This window comes from Corvus hawaiiensis, chromosome 16 (genome assembly GCF_020740725.1).
Source record: "Corvus hawaiiensis isolate bCorHaw1 chromosome 16, bCorHaw1.pri.cur, whole genome shotgun sequence".
Taxonomy (NCBI): domain Eukaryota; kingdom Metazoa; phylum Chordata; class Aves; order Passeriformes; family Corvidae; genus Corvus; species Corvus hawaiiensis.
Window position 1 is genome coordinate 16,367,725 of NC_063228.1, and position 17,561 is coordinate 16,385,285.

Sequence of the window (17,561 nt, forward strand, 5' to 3'; positions counted from 1 at the left end):
CCACCACTGCCCTGGGCAGCCCATTCCAATGTTTAAACCTTTCCTCTGACAAAATTCCTCCTGATGTCCAGTCTGGTCTCCTCTGTCACAACCTGAGGCTATTTCCTCTTGTCCTGTCCTCATTCCCTGGGAGCAGAGCCCTATCCGCAGCCCCCTCCTGTCAGGGAGTTGTGGAGAGCCAGAAGGTGCCCCCTGAGCCTCCTTTTCTCCAAGCCCCCCAGCTTCCTCAGCTGCTCCTTATCAGACTTGTGCTTCAGATCCTTCCCCAGCTCTGTTCCCTTCTCTGGACACGCTCCAGCCCCTCAGGGTCTGTCTTGTTGTGAGAACCCCAGAACTGACCCCAGGACTGGAGGTGCCTCAGCAGTGTCCAGCACAGGAGATGGTCACTGCCCTGGGCCTGTGGCCACGCTATGGCTGATCCAAGCCAGGTGGCATTGACCTTCTTGCCCACCTGCGTACACCTGGCTCAGGTTCAGCTGCTGTCACCAGCACCCCCGGTGCCTTTCCTGCTGCGTACTTTCCAGCCACTCTCACCCATGTGTGGAGCACTTCATGGGGTTGTTGTCACACAAGTGCAGCACGTGGTTTTGCCTTACTGAACCTCATACAATGGCCTTGGCCCATTGCATGCATGGGTTTAGGCAGTGAAACCCCCCTACAAGCAGTACAGTTGCTTGCAAGTGGTATTACAAAAATTACCCAAACCAATGTCATCAAAATCTGACAGATCTCAAGCCATATCCACATAATTTCTTAGCAAATCACGGTATTATAGAAGGGTGACATTTTACACCACTGCAAATCAAAAAAACTATGAAATTAAGTAGCATCTTACCCCAAAAGCTTAAGCAGAAAACACAAGTGTGTAAGAATGAACATTAAGGATTCGCACTAAAACGTTGTACCCAAATGATATGATCTAAAAGAATGTTTAAATTTCCAAAACTCTTGCAAATATATTACCATCCCCTACATTCCAGCTATATAAAAAAAAAATCCAAGTCCTGCCCCACTGCTTTATTTTCTCCCTGAAATAAAACACTGCATAGATATCTTCATCTTGTTAAATCACAGAACAGTTTGGGTTTTAAGGCACTTTTAAAACTAATCTCTTTCTAACCCTCTTGCTGGGGCAGGGACACCTTCCACTATCCCAGGTTACTCCAAACCCTGTCCAGCCTGGCCTTGGACACTTCCAGGATAGGCCACAGCTTCTCTGGGCACCCTGTGCCAGGGCCTCCCCACCCTCCCAGGGAACAATTCCTTCCCAATATCCCATCCAGCCCTGCCCTCTGGCAGTGGGAAGCCATTCACCCTTGTCTTGTCCCTCCATCCCTTGTCCCCAGTCCCTTTCCAGCTCTCCTGGAGCCCCTTTAGGCCCTGCAAGGGGCTCTGAGGTGTCCCTGGAGCCTTCTCCTCTCCAGGTGAACACCCCCAGCTCTCCCAGCCTGGCTCCAGAGCAGAGGGGCTCCAGCCCTTGGAGCATCTCCATGGCCTTCTCTGGACTCATTCCAACAGCTCCATGTCATTCCTGTGTTGAGAACCCAAGAGTTGGAGGCAGCTCTGCAGGTGGGGTCTCACCTGAGTGGGGCAGAGGGGCAGAATCCCCCCCTCCCCTGCTGCCCATACTGTGGGATCGGCCCAGCACACAGCAGGGTTTCTGGGTGCCGGTGCACACAGCTGAGTCATGTCCACCTCCCACTCACCAGCAGCCCCAAGTCCTTCTCAGGACGTTTGGGAGTTACAGCAGATCACTAACTAGATAAAGAACTGAGTCTGAAATACATATGCCCAAACCAACCTAAGCAATGAGACTGCTCACAGGGAACAGTCCGTGTCATTTGATTGAAATTTGAGAAGTTTAACAAGGAGGCCCAAACCAAAGACAGCACCCGCAGGACACAGAGCCTGTCCCTAGATGGGGCCCTGCACCACCACAACAGTGGCATTGAAGGTGAGGATGGAACGGGCACAGCTTCTCAGAGCTTCTCTCCTTTTACCTTTACAAAGTGCCCTGTGTCCATTTTCCATTTAAATGGTTCCTTTCTAGTAAAGAGGCTTGTAATTCACACATCAAAAGAAGGTATAGTCTACTGCTCTGCAAACCAACCACACAGCTGGCCCATGCAACTCCTGCAAGCTGTGCTGGTGCTGTACTGCTGTAAACAAGGGGTGTCAGTTTTAGTAAAACACTAAGTCAAATTATAACTGAACTGCAGAACCAGCATAACTGAAATGTTTTCAGAGCAGTTAACACTTGAATCAAGAGGAGTACCTGCCAGAAAAACCCATTATGCAACTTCTCACACACATTCTGGCTCCAGTTCAGAGAGAGCAAGTTACAGAGATGGTATCATGCGAAGAATTGGGGTGGGAAGAAAATTAGCTTAGAGCAAACTAGTACCCAGAAGATTAAAGGGATAGGAAAAGACAGGGAAGAGTAAAAGTCAAGGAAAAGGGAAATGCAGAGAAGAAACAGAGAGAAAACTAACAAAACAGATTCTCAGACTTTTTTTGCTCTGTAAGACTGAAGCATCATTTCAAAGCATGAGAAAAAAAGTGAAAAGCAAATTCAGAATTTATTTTAAGAGGTATATTTTAGCAGAATTTGCCTATTTATAGAAAAAAGAACCCAAAACATATGCATTATTTTGAAGCTTTGCACAAAAGCTGATTTTATCTACACTTATGTGTTAGAGATTGTTTTCCTCATACTCACTTCTTCAGGAACCTGACTAACCCAGCACCTCTGGTGTCCTTGTGAACAAGACCACCCTGAAGATGGTAAGATTTCAATAATTTTATTCATTTCTTACTAAACATTCTACAACTCCTATGAATACTCTACCCCATTGAATATATGAATGTGATGGATATATGAATATACCCCAGATGTAGGATATATGAAAACAAGACTATCATGCACTGAGCTATTTTGACGCTCTAAGGAAACAACTTCCCAGCCAAATGGAAAAGTGGTTTTGCTCTTACCATCTGTCATAGTGATAAAGAAGGAGAGTCCTTCCTGGACTGCTGTTTTCAGATGTGGTCCCATTCCAGCTTTCTTCCAGTTAAACATATCCAAGGCTTTCTCATCACCACTCACAGCCGCTTTTGCCAGTTGCACAAAGTCCCTGCAAAGAGAGATACTTCATCCCCAATTCTTTTCATAATAGAGTAGTTTCAGTCTCAAAGAATGGAGGAGTAGTTAATAAAGCATATTGTATAAAGAGAATAAAAATATTTCCTACACTGATTGAAAAAAGGGCAAACTCGAAAAGATATCAAACAAAATTTTAATATTAGCATTCATTTGCATTGTTTCACCTTTTTTTTCCATACGCATCACTATTTTTACAGAGATGTGAAACAGAAAAGCCCAGACAAGGAAAACTCTTCTTTTTTATTACAGCTGCTTCCTATTTCTTGATTGGAGAGGAAAGAAATAACAATGTTTAAGAACTGACTTTTAATGTAATTGTTTTTGACAATAATATAATTGTGTTTCCAGTGTGTTTACCGCTTTCCACAACCAGCAATATTGCTAATTAGAAAAACTAAGACAGAAGAGTCAACAGCAACAGACAGAAGATGTGGACAAGAGGAAGATCTGTTGCTGCACACAGGACACAGAGCCAGCTACCAGAGTGGAAAAAGAGCTTGGAAATAAAGGGCAGTTAGGAGAAAAACGTTTTTTTATATATTTAAAAATAGTTCGTCTGTGGGTAGGATTTTCTTTCTGTAGAACAAGACAAAGACCTGGTCTAGCAGAGCTCTGCCGGGGCCAATACTCACTCGCCCGGAGGGGGTGGCCGAAAGACACAGTGACACAAGCATTTCCCATACTCCTGCTTAACCAGGGCAGGACCCTGGACTCTGCCTCGATGGTCCATTTTCCACAGAAACAAGACACCGTGCTAGAAAAAGACAAGTTAATTCATTACCCTTTGCACACAGATGAGAATCCAGACTCCAGCTACTCATAGCACATAAAAATAAACGTTTTATTGACAGAGCAACACCCTTCCTTTCGTTTAGTTGACACATACAATTACTCCCACTTAAAACTAAGCCACAGGGAATCAAAGTTATCTTTAATACTATATTATTTGCTTATTTAAAATCAAATTATCTAAAAAAAGCTTATTGGTCCTATCCATTTTTTGTTAGATTGCACTGCCAGAGCAATTAAGGAAACAGTCTTGGTTTTCTTCTGCAAGTAGCAGATGTAAATATTTGTTTTGATAATGTCCTTTCCATGTTTTTTCTTGCAAGTAGTCTGATATCTTATCGTTTAGCAATTGAAATAAAAGACAGTAGAGCATATGCATCCCTCAGTAAGTGCATATAACACTGATGTAGATGAGCACAAGAATATGACCAGACATGTGAAGTCACAGGATGCAGAAAGACTAAGGGCAGAATTTCTGAATTTCTGGAGCTTTCCTCCTCTTTCAGAGCAGACATTCAAGTATTTGCTTTTAGAAAAAGAATCTAGTAACTAGACTAATCATAGATGTTAAAGAAAGGAAGTCTGGTTAGCTAATTAACTCAACAGTGGTCAACATAGGCCAGCCCTCAAGCCTGGCACAGGTGCTGACATAACTCACACCCTGCAGTGCCAGCTCAGGAGCAACAAACCCCTGGTAACTGGAAAGAATTCCAACAAACTGACTTACACTACATCCCCACAGTTGGAACGCTAAGGTGATTATTGTTGTTGTTGTTATGCTAGTGCTTATGAAACCAAATTGTATTTGGGAACCTTCCATGTAAGCACTACATGAAAAAACCCAGCAACAATTTTCAATATCAAGTTCAATCTCATTTTATTTTACTAAGATAGACAACAATAAAGCAGTATTCGAATTTGCTCTTTTTTTATTTATTGTTTTCAATGAAGTCTTGTCCTTCTAGAAGTGAAAAACTGGTAGCAGTGGTCACTTATTCTTTCCAATTCTAACTAGAAACCACACAAGATGCAGCCGAGGCCTTCCAAGGTAACATTTCCTTCTTTTTTCCCTAAGATTCAACATTCTAACTTCTTTTCAGCAGTAAGATGGCAATAGTTATACCATCCAAAACTGTTTATTAAGTGCAATATGTCTTGCAGCTTAAAGAATGCCACTTAGCTGTGCAACTGTGACACTGCTGTACTCCTGTCCCAAGAGGACCCTTGCAGTTCGTAAAATGCTTGCTCATTACCTCTGAAAATCACAGGATCCTATGAAGTTGTTGGTTCCTCCTCTCACTCTTCCATCAGCTTTATATGTCACCAATTTCCAAGGATCCCGACTAAAACCACCTGCACAATTTATAAGCTGGAGGAAAAGCTTGCAGCTTTCTAAAGCTGCTGACCTTCCTTCCACCTCGTTCTAGATATTCCAGCCTGTATCCTGATAACCTACTTGCAAACTCAATTCTTAGTTTGGAACACATGAGATTGGAAATAAAAAAGGCTCACTACCTCTCCTAAGTGTCACTGGAAAAGACGTAGAACTGGTCTGTTTTCAAATGATATTTTTAAATTACACAGGACATTGACCTTATCATCTATCTAAATGTCCTTTCCAAGTGGAGATAGTCTCTGATTCTATCCTGTACCTTCCCAATTATTTTTAAAAACCCAAAGCTTTAGCTCCTTGGTATGAAAGCTACTTGCCCTAAAAATAGGCCTTCATTATAGAAAGCACCTAGATCCTTTATGTGATCAAAACATGGAAATCATCCATGTTATTTTACTTAAAACAAATTAAGAGCTTCTGATTTTCACAGCATCCTATTCCAACTTTATGAAGCTATTTTCAAATAATTTTCTTGCATTTCAGGATGCACGATGACAGAAATCCTAGTGAAGACAGAATCATAGAATATGCTCAGATGGAAGTGACTCACACAGATCATCCAGTCCAACTCCTGGCCCTGCACAGACACCCCAACAATCCCACCCTGTGCCTGAGAGCATTGTCCAAAGGCTCCTGGAGCTCTGGCAGCCTTGCAGCTCTGACCATTCCCTGGGGAGCCTTTCCAGTGTCCAACCATCCTCTGGGTAAAAGAGAAACCAAATCAGGGTCCAAATATTTATCTTGTTTCTAAAGGTTTTCCTCTAGTAGGAGCAGAACATGATCCTGGCAGCACTCACCTAATGGAAGTTTCCTCAATATAAACCCTCATGGGGAAAATATTAAAAATAAACTTATAAACTATTGGAAAAGATGGAAGAAATTAAGCATATCTGTGCTGCACCTCAGACCATACCATAGTGACACTGGTTTGAAACCAATTTGAAAAGAACTTTGTTCATAAATGTAAGCTCTGACTACATTAATGTATTGTCTCATGATTAAGGCTTCAGCTACACTGAGATGTATCCATCTTTTGCCTGGGCAGAACTTTCTCTTTTCTAACAAAGAAGATGATAAATTCTTTTTTTACTCAATTTTACTCAATTTTGAATTTCTGCATTTCTGTCAAATGCAGCAGCAGAACTTTACAAACAATGAATTAAAATTATATTTTCCTCTGATTTTTATAGAATAAGAATTCTGACATATAGGTAAGAGCAGAACTGAAATTCTTGGGCAAGCTCAAGTTTGTATCAGGGAAAATACAGAAAAAAACACCTTTTTTTTCTTCATTTGCCGACTCAAAAACTGGCAAAATCAGAATCTTCTACGAATACTTAATCCTGAATATTCAATAGCTACTTTCTCACTTCACTATATAAAAGGGCAACCAGCTCATCAAGAAATAGTGTCACATTTCCCAATACAATCACTTTGATACAATTTAAGTCATTAATAAAACCAGAAAAAGAGAGATTAGCATGGGTTTCCTGTATTCAAGTGAGCACTGCTTTGCACTCACTATAGATGAATATATTGTAACTGGAATTTGTCTCTCAACATCTAGGCTTTATTCCTGAGTTTTCCATAAAAGTTGTGCATGGACAGGAGCAAAAGAATTCAAATTGTCTATACCTCAATTACTCCATCCATTAAATAGGCTTAAACCTTCATCAACACTCAGCACTCACTGAGATTAGACACACTTTTATTTAAAGAAAAATTGTAGAACAGCAATTCTTTAATTGTAGAATTATACTGTAGAAACATTTAAAACACTAAGATTTGATTTTACCCCCTAACAGTTTTAATTTGTACCTAATGAAAGGAAATTCCTCTCCCACACAACTCTTCCTTCCCCATGGATCTCCATTCCATGATCCTTTCCCATTACAGAGCTTCGAAGACTGTGTTCCACATCAAACACGTGCAGGGCATTTCAGCTACTCACCCCATCCCCAGACACGAGGCAGGTACCACTTGTACTCCAGCTCAGGACTGTGATTTTGGCGCTGTGATTTGGGGGTACAGTGTGCTGCTCCTTGTCTTGTTTGTTCAGTATCAGAACTTCTCCTGTCTCCCATCCTGATGCCAGAATGGGTCTGGAAGGGTGCCAGGCAAGTAATGTGACCTGAAAGCTTCTCTCAACATGGGAATCAGACACATGTTCTCCCTGTAAACAGAAATCTGTGTGAACTCAGTCCAATGGAAAATCAGCAGCCAAACCTTCAGATTCACAGCCCAGTCAATATCAAGCTTTCTCTCCCGTATAAAGGATGTAAGAAGGCTTCGAGCACATTTCAAGGTAAAAAGAAATTCCAGCTATTGAAAAAGAATAAAGCACATCACAAAGGACACAGAATAATCTAATACTTCAACAACTCTTAAAGGCAAATCCTCCCTTGGGCACAGTTCACAAGAATATTTCACGTGAATCATTTAACCTCTCTATGTATTTATTTTTCCATCTGTAAAACTTGGATGACAATTTTTCAGAATACACTTTGAAAAGTACACATTTTATAGGCTACCTCATATTAACAGACTTACATGTTTCAGTAAGTCTGCTGCTAGATACCTTGTAGTGCTACTTCCCCAAAAATTTTGAAAACCAAAGTCTTACTTCTTTTGCATACTCTTTTACATGAGAGCCTTGTGTATCTACAGGCAGAAACTGTACTAGGAAGCAACCAACTCAAAAGGAACAAGCCGAGTCCAACAAATCAGTTCAGTTTCCAAGTGGTGGAATGATTTGTTTAATTTCCATTTCTTAGTATGTTCTATTCACTTAAGAGTTAAAAAGCAGCAGTGGCATGTGTTCATTTACTTATAGGCCTGAAATTCTCACACTGTGAGAAGCAAAAAGCAAATCAGTAACCATCACAAACAAGACTTATAGGCTGTAGACATCAAATTTCAAAGGAAAGGTCAATTTAATTTATTAAGACCTTTTTAAAAATACATATAATGAGTGGCTGATGAATCTGTCATGTTCTAGATAGCACAGGACATAGACAGTAATTAAATTCTAGAGAGAGAGATTTAAGGAGGATAAGTAAGCCTGCAAAAATAGAGATTAAAAATGTGAAGTTTTAAATTAGGACAATGATAAAGGTTGCTGAGAGAAGCTGTGACTTCTCACACACCTCTCACATCCTTGGAAGTGTTCAAGGCCAGGTTGGACGGGGCTTGGAGCAACCTGGGATAGTGGAAGGTGTCCCTGCCCATGGCAGGGGGTTGAAACAAGATGGTCTTTAAGGTCCCTTCCAACCCAAACTGTCCTGTGATTCTGTGACTCTGTATTGAGACCAAAAGCAAAGTTGCTGATTTTTCACCTGTTCCAGGTAGATATCCACACAGCCCCCAGCTGCTGTGCTGATAGAAGCAACTGCCAGGAGTGGATGAAGTGGGTGCCATGCTATATGGGAAGGGGAGGCAACGGAATCAGGAGCATCTGTTCGATGATCCACATACACAGCCATAACAACAGGAGCTGTCACAGACTGCACACCTGTATAAGGAAAAAAAACATCTCTAACAGGTATGCTTATATGCTTATGTAGATAATACATATACACTACATATATGCTAAATTATATTTAATTTATGCACTATATATAATGATATGTAGGGTTAAAACATAGGGGGAAAATAAAACTACAGCATCATCTTATTACACATACTACATAGACATGAGAAAGGTCAGAGTGGTATTTTTTTTTAAAAAATTCAGAAACATTGAGCCTCATACTCTGTAGATTCACAGTGTGCATAGCACAGTACCAGTCTCTCACCAGTGGCTTGTGCTGGCCTCCTTCAGAGGACTTTGAAATAATTCAGAATTTACCAGAAAGTTACTTCCAGTACTTCACATCCAAAGATGTTAATTAATACACAGACAGAACACTTTTGTGTTGTAAAGTCTCATGTCTGGGCTTTCAAAGAGAGTTTCAACTGTTGCCACCGCTTCGGAGCTTGTACTGTTGAAATCACACAGGATTAGTTCAAATCACACTATCTGCTACTTACATTGGAACTGTTACCAACATTTGAATGAAAATAGTTAAGTGCTGATGTTGTACACAGAAGAACACAAGAACAAAACCCTTTCCAGAGTTGTGCGTCAGAAATGGAGGGTGGCACTAATAATCTGTAATAATTTATACACAGAGGTGGTCTTTGGGATTTGCATCATGAGATCCAACCGGCTCGCTTTCAAAAGAAAAACAGACGGAGCAAAACACCTTCAATTACTAGCAAATAATCACAGTCACAGTGTTCAGTGGGTCAACTGTTCCAACCTCCCTGCTCACACAGGGTCTTCCCAGATCACATGGCATAGGATTGTGTCCAGACAATTCTGGGATATCCCTGATGAGGGAGACTTCACATCCTCTCAGGGCAGCCTGTTCAGCACTCAGTCATCCACACAGTAAAGAAGTTCTTCCTCATATTTAGATGAAACTTCCTGTGTTCTAGTTTCTGCCCATTGCCTCTTGTCCCATTGATGGGCCCCACGGAGCAGAGCCTTGTCCATTCTCTGAGCCCTCCCTGCAGACACTGACAGACATGGATGAGGTCCCCTCTCAGCCATCTCTTCGCGAGGCCCAAGAGGCCCAGCTCCCAGAACCAGACACAGTGCTCCAGATGTGCCTCACCAGGGCTGAACGGAGGGGCAGGATCCCTTCCCTGATCCACTGGCAATGCCTTTCCTCACACACCCCAGGATCTGCCATCTTGGCCCCAGGGCATATGGCTTGTCAAGGACAGCTGGCGACCCCCAGGTCCTTCTCTGCAGGGCTGCTGTCTAGCAGGGCAGCCCCCAGCCTGGACTGGGGCATGGGGTTACTCCTCCCCAGGTACAGAACCCTGCCAAGACCTGGTGAAAAACAAAACCCCCCAAAAAACAACACAAACAAACACACACATACAAAAAAACCCCAACCCAAGCATGAAATGTTTAACACTCCTGTGACATTTAAGGGGAAGAGACTTTTTCTTCTGCACAGCTAAACGATGAGTTCAGAACCCACAGGCACACATACATGCACAGCAGTGAGACTTGCCTAAGCCACCAGGATGTAAAATGGGCATGAACAGACTTTTCTTTTAAGGCCTCTTTTCTTTAAATCTTCTGTCAGCACCTAAAATAACTAATTTGCTGGGCACTTTATTTAGAAAGGTGGGCAACCCTGTTCAGTAAGTTGGCAGTTCTGTACCTTGCCTCTGACACATACAAAGAATAACATCAGCCACTAGACATGAGAGCAGACACAAGAGCAGTCAGCCTAAGGACAAACAATTTCATCTTTCAACAAGACCCACTCACCTTTATCCTCATAATCCTTCAAAATCCTCAGCATTCTCAAAGTGGCATAGCATGGGTCTAGTTTTATTGCCATGCAAAAACCCCAAAATTTAGAGTGTTTTTCTTCTTGATTTCATGTATTTTAAAAGTTTTCTTACATCTCCAGTTCTGTTCCAGAGTTCTGTGCCCATAGTACTACTTTACTCCTTATTTTATCTGTTTCATTTTCCTCTAACAGAGGAAGGATTTAGTCCATATTTGACTATAAGCTTTATACACGCTCAAAATTTGAAATACTAAAGAATTTCACTTCAGATTAAAATAAAAATATAAGATGCCTAAATGAAAACAAAACCACATTTCATATGAAATAACAGTTTTATCACACAAGCTATACAGCTGTAATACCTTCTCTATAGCAACCACTTTCTGCTTTTAAGTGTTCCTTGCATCTGTAGTCAGAAATATTACTTACTATTATTCAGATATTTCAGTCCCCTTCAATGACAGAAATAAGTTTACCAAGCTTCCAAATTGCATCTCTTGATCAGCTTTGGGAATTAAGAGACAGCAAGAAAAAATTTTCAGTCAATACTGTGTGTATTTAAAATGGCAGACTGGCAGTTCCTAAAACAAGATTCAGTGATATTGTCACGTAAATTACGGACAACCCCTGATATAAAATACTCTTCACCATCACAGTAACTACACAGAATTGTGCAGCAGACTGCTACACACAAATAAATAAATGGCTTACATAAGTGGATTACTCAGTGGTATAAAAATAATTAAACCAACATTCATTTTCTTGCTGTGATCTTGGGCATTCATTATTCACATGTTTACTGCTAGCTCATGTATTTACACTGTAGCTTTGACAGCTGCCTCTTCAAAACAAGTCTTCAAAGAAAGAAAAAGAAAACCAAGTAACACTGCCTCTACAAACTATTCTGGCATTGCACGTTCTATTTTTTCAAGGTTTAAAAAAATAGAATTTCTGCAAAAGTTAACCATTTTGTGGCTTGAAGTAGAACATGGCCAAGCCCCCATACCCGATCTCAATAATTAAATTAGATACATCTGACAGACACTTTTGAAACAGCCCACAGGCAATTCTTAAAAATGGTTAGAGCTCATGGAATCACAGCATGGTTTGGGTTGGAAGGGACTTTTAAAGTGCATGTCATTCCACTCCCTGCCATGGGCAGGGACACCTTCCACTAGCCCAGGTTGTTCCAAGCCCCATCCAACCTGGCCTTGGACACTGCCAGGGCTGGGGCAGCCACAGCTTCTCCAGGCACCCTGTGCCAGGGCCTTCCCCCCCCATCACCCCCGCAAGTAAAACTTTTCTTCCTTATGCCTAAACTAAACCTAACATGTGCCAGTTTAAACCATTAGCCCTTCATCCTGTCAGTACAGGCCCTCATAAGAAGTCTCTCTCCACCTTTCTTATAAGCCTCCGTTAAGTTCTTTTTAAGACAACTTCCCTGTCCAACCATTCAGGAGCCACCCTGACAGTCACTCTTGCACCGCCTGTGCTGGGACCAAGGCCCTGCACAGCTACACTCTCACACCCACACAGCCAAACCAAGTTTCCTTACCAGCTCAACTCTAGGTTTCCCATAGAAGTCTCAGACTTCTGGATCCTTGAAACAATTTAATTTTGGTCCAATAACAAAATTACAGCTTGAGCTGGTACGTCCAGCTGTGGAACCTCAAACAAAGGAACTTTTACAGCCTTTCAGTCTAAGGGCAGGAAAGTCTGGGGGTCGTCAGCTGCTGCTGAGTGTCTCTGAGTGTCCCTCACCTGGCTGGGCCACAGGGCTCCATGTCCTTTGTTATGCAAAGGGTCGGCAGTTCACATCCTCTTGCTCTGGCCACCCAAAGCTCAACCTGCAGCTTGCACTGTAACTGCACCCTGAGCTGCCGGCACTGGCACCGAATGGATTCCTAAAATACTAGAAGGCCGCAATGAGGCGTTCACAGAACCTTCTCTTCTCCAGGCTAAATACCCACAGACCTTCAGCCTGTCTCCAGAGTAGAGGGGCTCCAGATCTTGGAGCATGTCTGTGGCCTCCTCTGGACTCACTCCACCAGTTCCACATCCTTTCTATGCTGGAGCCCCAGAGCTGGAGATACACCTGGGGTCTCACCTGAGCAGGGCAGAGAGGCAGAATTTCCCCCTTCCCTGCTGCCTATGCTGTGGGGATGAGCCCAGGACATGGGGGTATCTGGGCTGCCAGTGTGCATTGCCAGGTCATTTCCAGCCTTTCATCCACCAGTACCCCAAGTCCTTCTCCTCAGGGCTGCTCTCAATCTGTTCATCCTTCAGACTATACTAGTAATGGAGATTGCCCCAACCCGGTGCAGAACTTTGCATGTGGCCTTGTTGAACTTCATGAGGTTCACAGAGTTGAACAGTACAGACAACATTAACGACTGCAAATGACAGCAGAGAGCCAGAACACGCGCACATATTTCACAAAACAATCATCAACATTCAGGGGGAAAAAAAGATGCTATTCTGTCTTTGGGGAAAATTCTTAAAAAACTGCTTTTATATTCTGTCACAACGTTATCAGTACATTTAAGCGAGACTGATAGCAACTTGGTTTGCTGTACCTGTGGAGCTATGGACTCATCAGCCCCCCAGTCACCAGACACATAGTGAAATGGGATCTCTGTCCGAGTCGCCTTAACAAGACTCTGACAAGACTCAACAGTTACCAAAGCAAAAGCAGAGGTTTTCCTTTAATCCCTACCTATAAGAAATGTTGCCTTTAAAGTCTGCAATTGTTTAAAATAGCCAGACCCAGAAAAAAAAGTAATACAAAACTGATCTGTGCTACAAAAAGATGGTTTATGACTATGTACTCTTTTCTAACTTGTAAAATAGATAAAGTAAAAACCCTGTTGAATCCTGCACCCGCACAGAGGGAGAAGGAGTGGGGAGCCTGTGCCAGGCCGAGCCCAGGCTGCTGCTGCCATGGGGCAGCTCCTGGAGTGGAGCGCACTCCGCGTGGGTTCCTCGTCCGGGCCGTGACCGCCACTCGCCGGCACAGAACAAGGGGCTCCACGAACTCCCCGGCTTCGAGAGGGCAAACACGCGGGCAACGCCGCCACGTTCGCGCCCGGGGGCAGATTCGGCGGCCCCCGCCCCAGCTCCCACCGCCCGCGGGCAGCAGCTCAAGCGCCCCTCACTTCCGGCTGACCGCGATCGATCCCGTTGCTGCGGGCCGGGCCCAGACACAATCACGGAGAGCCGGCCGACACCCCACGGGCTGCTGCGGGCAGAGCCCGCCGCCCGCTCTCCCCCGCCCATGGGCAGCGCCCGCCGCCCGCTCTCCCGCCCCGCGCTCACCGCCCGCGCCGCAGGCCGCACTCGCTCCGCGATGCTTTGCGTTACCCCGACAACGGGGCGAGCCCCGAGCGGAAACTGCCGAGGAGTGACGGGAAGGGCCGAAGCCGCCCGGCGGCACACGGAGAGTGGCGGAAAGTGCCGAGCGCGGTGGTGCTGCGGGTCCCGGCGAGTGGTGGCTGCTGCGCTGGGGTCCCAGAGTCGTCTCCAGGGCTTGGTGGATTGACCTGCGAGGAACTTTTTCTATCGCAGGTGATGGATTGTGCCGCCGCCCCGAGAATAGAGATCCTTCCCCAAACTCTTCCGGCCCCCAACGCTATCAAGTACCTGCCGTGACAGAGCTCAACCCAGCTGAACCTCCGTGAGATAGAAACGCATATCGTAACCATATGTAATTGTACGGCCCGGAGCTCAGCGGCTCTTTTAGAGTTTTGGGGGCAAAAGTTTTTAACTTAATGACCAAGTTTTTCTAGTAACATCTAAATGAAGACAACCCGTAAAGCCCTCCTACCACCCTGTGCCTCCTCAGCACCCCACCTACAACCTATGTCAGGTACAGCCCAGCTCCATTCTCAGCTCTTGGTCCCACTGGGCCTGCAGCCAGCCCTAACAGCCAAGTCTGCCTAACACCTTCAAAAGGGTTGAAAAAATTCAAGATCAAATCCTCACAGCACTGTCCTGTCCACAGTCATTTGTAATTCCTCTGAAGTCACAACACTTCTATGCAAGCAGATGAAAAGCAGCCACACCTGGTATAGCTATGACAAGCAGCTCCTGCATGCTCTGAGATTGACTGGCCATGTGTAATGTGTAATTTATGTGGTGTTTATCAGTTTCCTTTACCAAATACACAGGCACTCTGGAAAAACAAAATCAAAAAACCAAACAAACAACAACAAAAAAACAACCCCTCTGTTTTGGTAGCAAGTAGGAAAAAGCACTCAGTGAGAGGCATACTGCATTGAAACAAACTGTATATCTTCTAGAATTATGGGCAGGCTTCAGGTAAAGAGGCAAAACACTGGCTTTAGACCATCTTGATACAAGTCAGCAACCCCCATAGACCAGAGCAGCAGAACCAACACAGTCCTGGAGCTTTTTATCTTCTCCCTTACAAGGCATCAGCTCTAACAGTCAATCATGGCATCTCTTCATGGTGGATCCTTGGACATGCAATAACCCCATTAGCTCACTCAGGTGCCACTCCCAAAGCAGAGTCAGCAATTCCTCTCTTGCTCTGCCCAGCCGATTGTTCTCACTGTAGCCTTGAGATCATCAGACAAGAAGCTGAGGATTTGAGCAGACCACGTGCAGATGCCTTGTTTTCTCAAACAACCAGGCTGTCGTGGAAATTACTGCAACTACGTGATACAGTCAAGTCAGAAATACACAGCCAGCTGGAGCCTCAAAAAAACATCTAGTCTATCATCCCTTTCTAGGTTGAAATAAAAATAACCTAAATAATCCACTGACTGTCTCTGCTCAAGTGACCACTTTACAGCTCTCAGAATTGGCTGGTTCAGTGTTACACAGAATTTTTCCCAATAATTAAACTACCTATTCATACTTGTACAGGCTTAGCTGGGAATGAAATTTGCCTGTCCTTCAATATTCAAAATTGTGTGGCCTGGTTTTTGGTAGCGGGGGGGGCCACAGAGGTGGCTTCTGTGAGAAGCTGCTGGAAGCTTCCACCATGTCCAGCAGTCAGTCCCTGATGGCTCTGAAGATGGACATGGCACTGGCCAAGGCTGGGCCGGGTAGAGATGATGGTAACGCCTCTGTGCTAACGAAGGAGGGGGAGGAGGTGCTCCAGGTGCTGAAGCTGAGATTCCTCTGCAGGCCGTGGTGAAGAACATGGGGAAGCAGCTGTGCCCCTGCAGCCCCTGGGGATCCCCGGGGGATGCAGAGATCCACCCGCAGCCCCCGGGGATCCCCGGGGGATGCAGAGATCCACCCGCAGCCCCTGGGGATCCCCGGGGGATGCAGAGATCCACCCGCAGCCCCTGGGGGAGGTGCCCACGCCGGAGCGGGTGGATGCCTGCAGGAGGCTGTGATCCAGGGGCAGAGCCGGTGCAGAGAGAGGGCCCTGCTCCCAGGCTGGAGCAGCCTGGCCTCGGAGGACTGCACCCCGTGGAAGAGTGACCCACCCACGGTGCAGCACTTTTGGAGGGCTGTTTGCCCGTGGGAGGGACTCACGGTGCAGCAGGTCGCAGGGAGCTGCTGCTCGTGAGATGGCAACTCTCACGTTGGAGTTCACGGAGAACTGTCTCCCGTGGGAAGGGACCCCACGGTGCAGCAGGGGGAGGACTCCTCTCCCTGAGCAGCGGAACAAACCCTCGGGTGACGAACTGACCAAACCCCCCACCCGCTGTCAGTGGGAAGGAGGGAGGGGTTGGAGGGGGAAAAGGTGTTTTAAGGGCTTATTTCACTTCTCATTATCCTCCTCTGATTCTTTTAGTAATAAAATCACTTTGCAACTTTAAGTTGAGCCTGTTTTGCCCTTGGAGTGTTTTCTCCTGGTTCTTAACTCATCAACCCTTCGTTAATTCTTTTTCTCACCTCTGCCCAGCTGTGGCAGGGGAGGGCGAGTGAGCAACTTTCATGGGTGGCTATCTCGGTTTTTAATACAAAACTTCAGGAGGAAACACTCCGGAATGAGTGTTCCTCCCCTTTTCCTCCGTCAATGGACAAATGGGTCACAAGGAGTGAAAGTGGGAAAAAGAAACCAAACTGTTTATTAACACACAAACAAAATAGGATAGAACAGGATTAAAACAAAAAAAAAAACCACCTCAAAATACAACAAATTCCCGGAGAGGGAACAGACACGCGGGCTGCGACCAGCTGGGGCCACCCCGCGGGCCCACCGGGGCCGCCCCCGCAGGCTCTCCGGACCGGCGAGGAGGGAAGGGAGGCAGTGGGGGAAGGAAAGGGAATAAAGAACAAGAAAAAAAAAAACCAACAGAACCTTTTCCCAGCTAGCTGGAACACAAAGGAAACCAAAAAGCAGCCCAATGCTCCCGGCGCACTCCCTCCCGAGCCCCAGAGCCCCCGAGCCCTTGGGCCCCCGTTGAACTGCCCCACACTCGGCCCGTGGCTCCCGCCCCGGGTCCATCCTAAAGGCACAGCGTTCTCGGGCCTTGGACTAAAGCGGCTTCATAACGTCACCCCAGGACAGTGCCTGGCACTGGGTCAGTGTCAAACCGCGACATTACGCAAAATAGACAAGTGAATGTGGAATCCCTGGATTTTAACATTTTCCCTTCTCATAAAAGCATACAACCACAGAATGTTTTGGGTTGAAAGGGACCTTAAAGATCATCTAGTTCCAAGCCCCCGGTATCATAAATAATGCCTAACAGCTCCAACTCCCTAAAGTCCCAGGACTGACTGCAGTAGTGCAGTTACTCACAGCCCATTTCCTCCCTTCTTCTAAGGGCTTGACCTCACACACCAAGAGCAAAACAAAGTCACATGACTCGGTGCTTCCTATTCCGATATAAGGGATTAACAATAGCAGTCTGTCCTTCTATTTAAATCCTCTTACCTG

At 45.0% G+C, this 17,561-nt stretch overlaps 1 protein-coding gene across 4 annotated transcripts in view; it reads right to left on the bottom strand.

The window, feature by feature from the left end:
• The window catches only part of IFT140 (intraflagellar transport 140), a 106,065-nt gene extending 91,848 nt beyond the window's left edge, over positions 1-14,217 (bottom strand). For 2 of the 4 annotated variants that reach the window (XM_048321093.1, XM_048321091.1), the window contains exons 1-6: positions 14,015-14,097; positions 11,129-11,204; positions 8,681-8,856; positions 7,297-7,518; positions 3,796-3,917; positions 2,992-3,134 (exon numbers count right to left, since the gene is read on the bottom strand). In XM_048321093.1, coding sequence (XP_048177050.1) covers positions 2,992-3,134; positions 3,796-3,917; positions 7,297-7,518; positions 8,681-8,827 — 634 coding nt within the window. In that variant the 5' untranslated portion in view covers positions 8,828-8,856; positions 11,129-11,204; positions 14,015-14,097. Of the gene's footprint in view, positions 1-2,991; positions 3,135-3,795; positions 3,918-7,296; positions 7,519-8,680; positions 8,857-11,128; positions 11,205-13,275; positions 13,420-14,014 lie in introns of those variants that run through there. The other 2 variants (XM_048321092.1, XM_048321094.1) reach the window with 2 other exon arrangements.
• Positions 14,218-17,561: the final 3,344 nt, after the last annotated feature.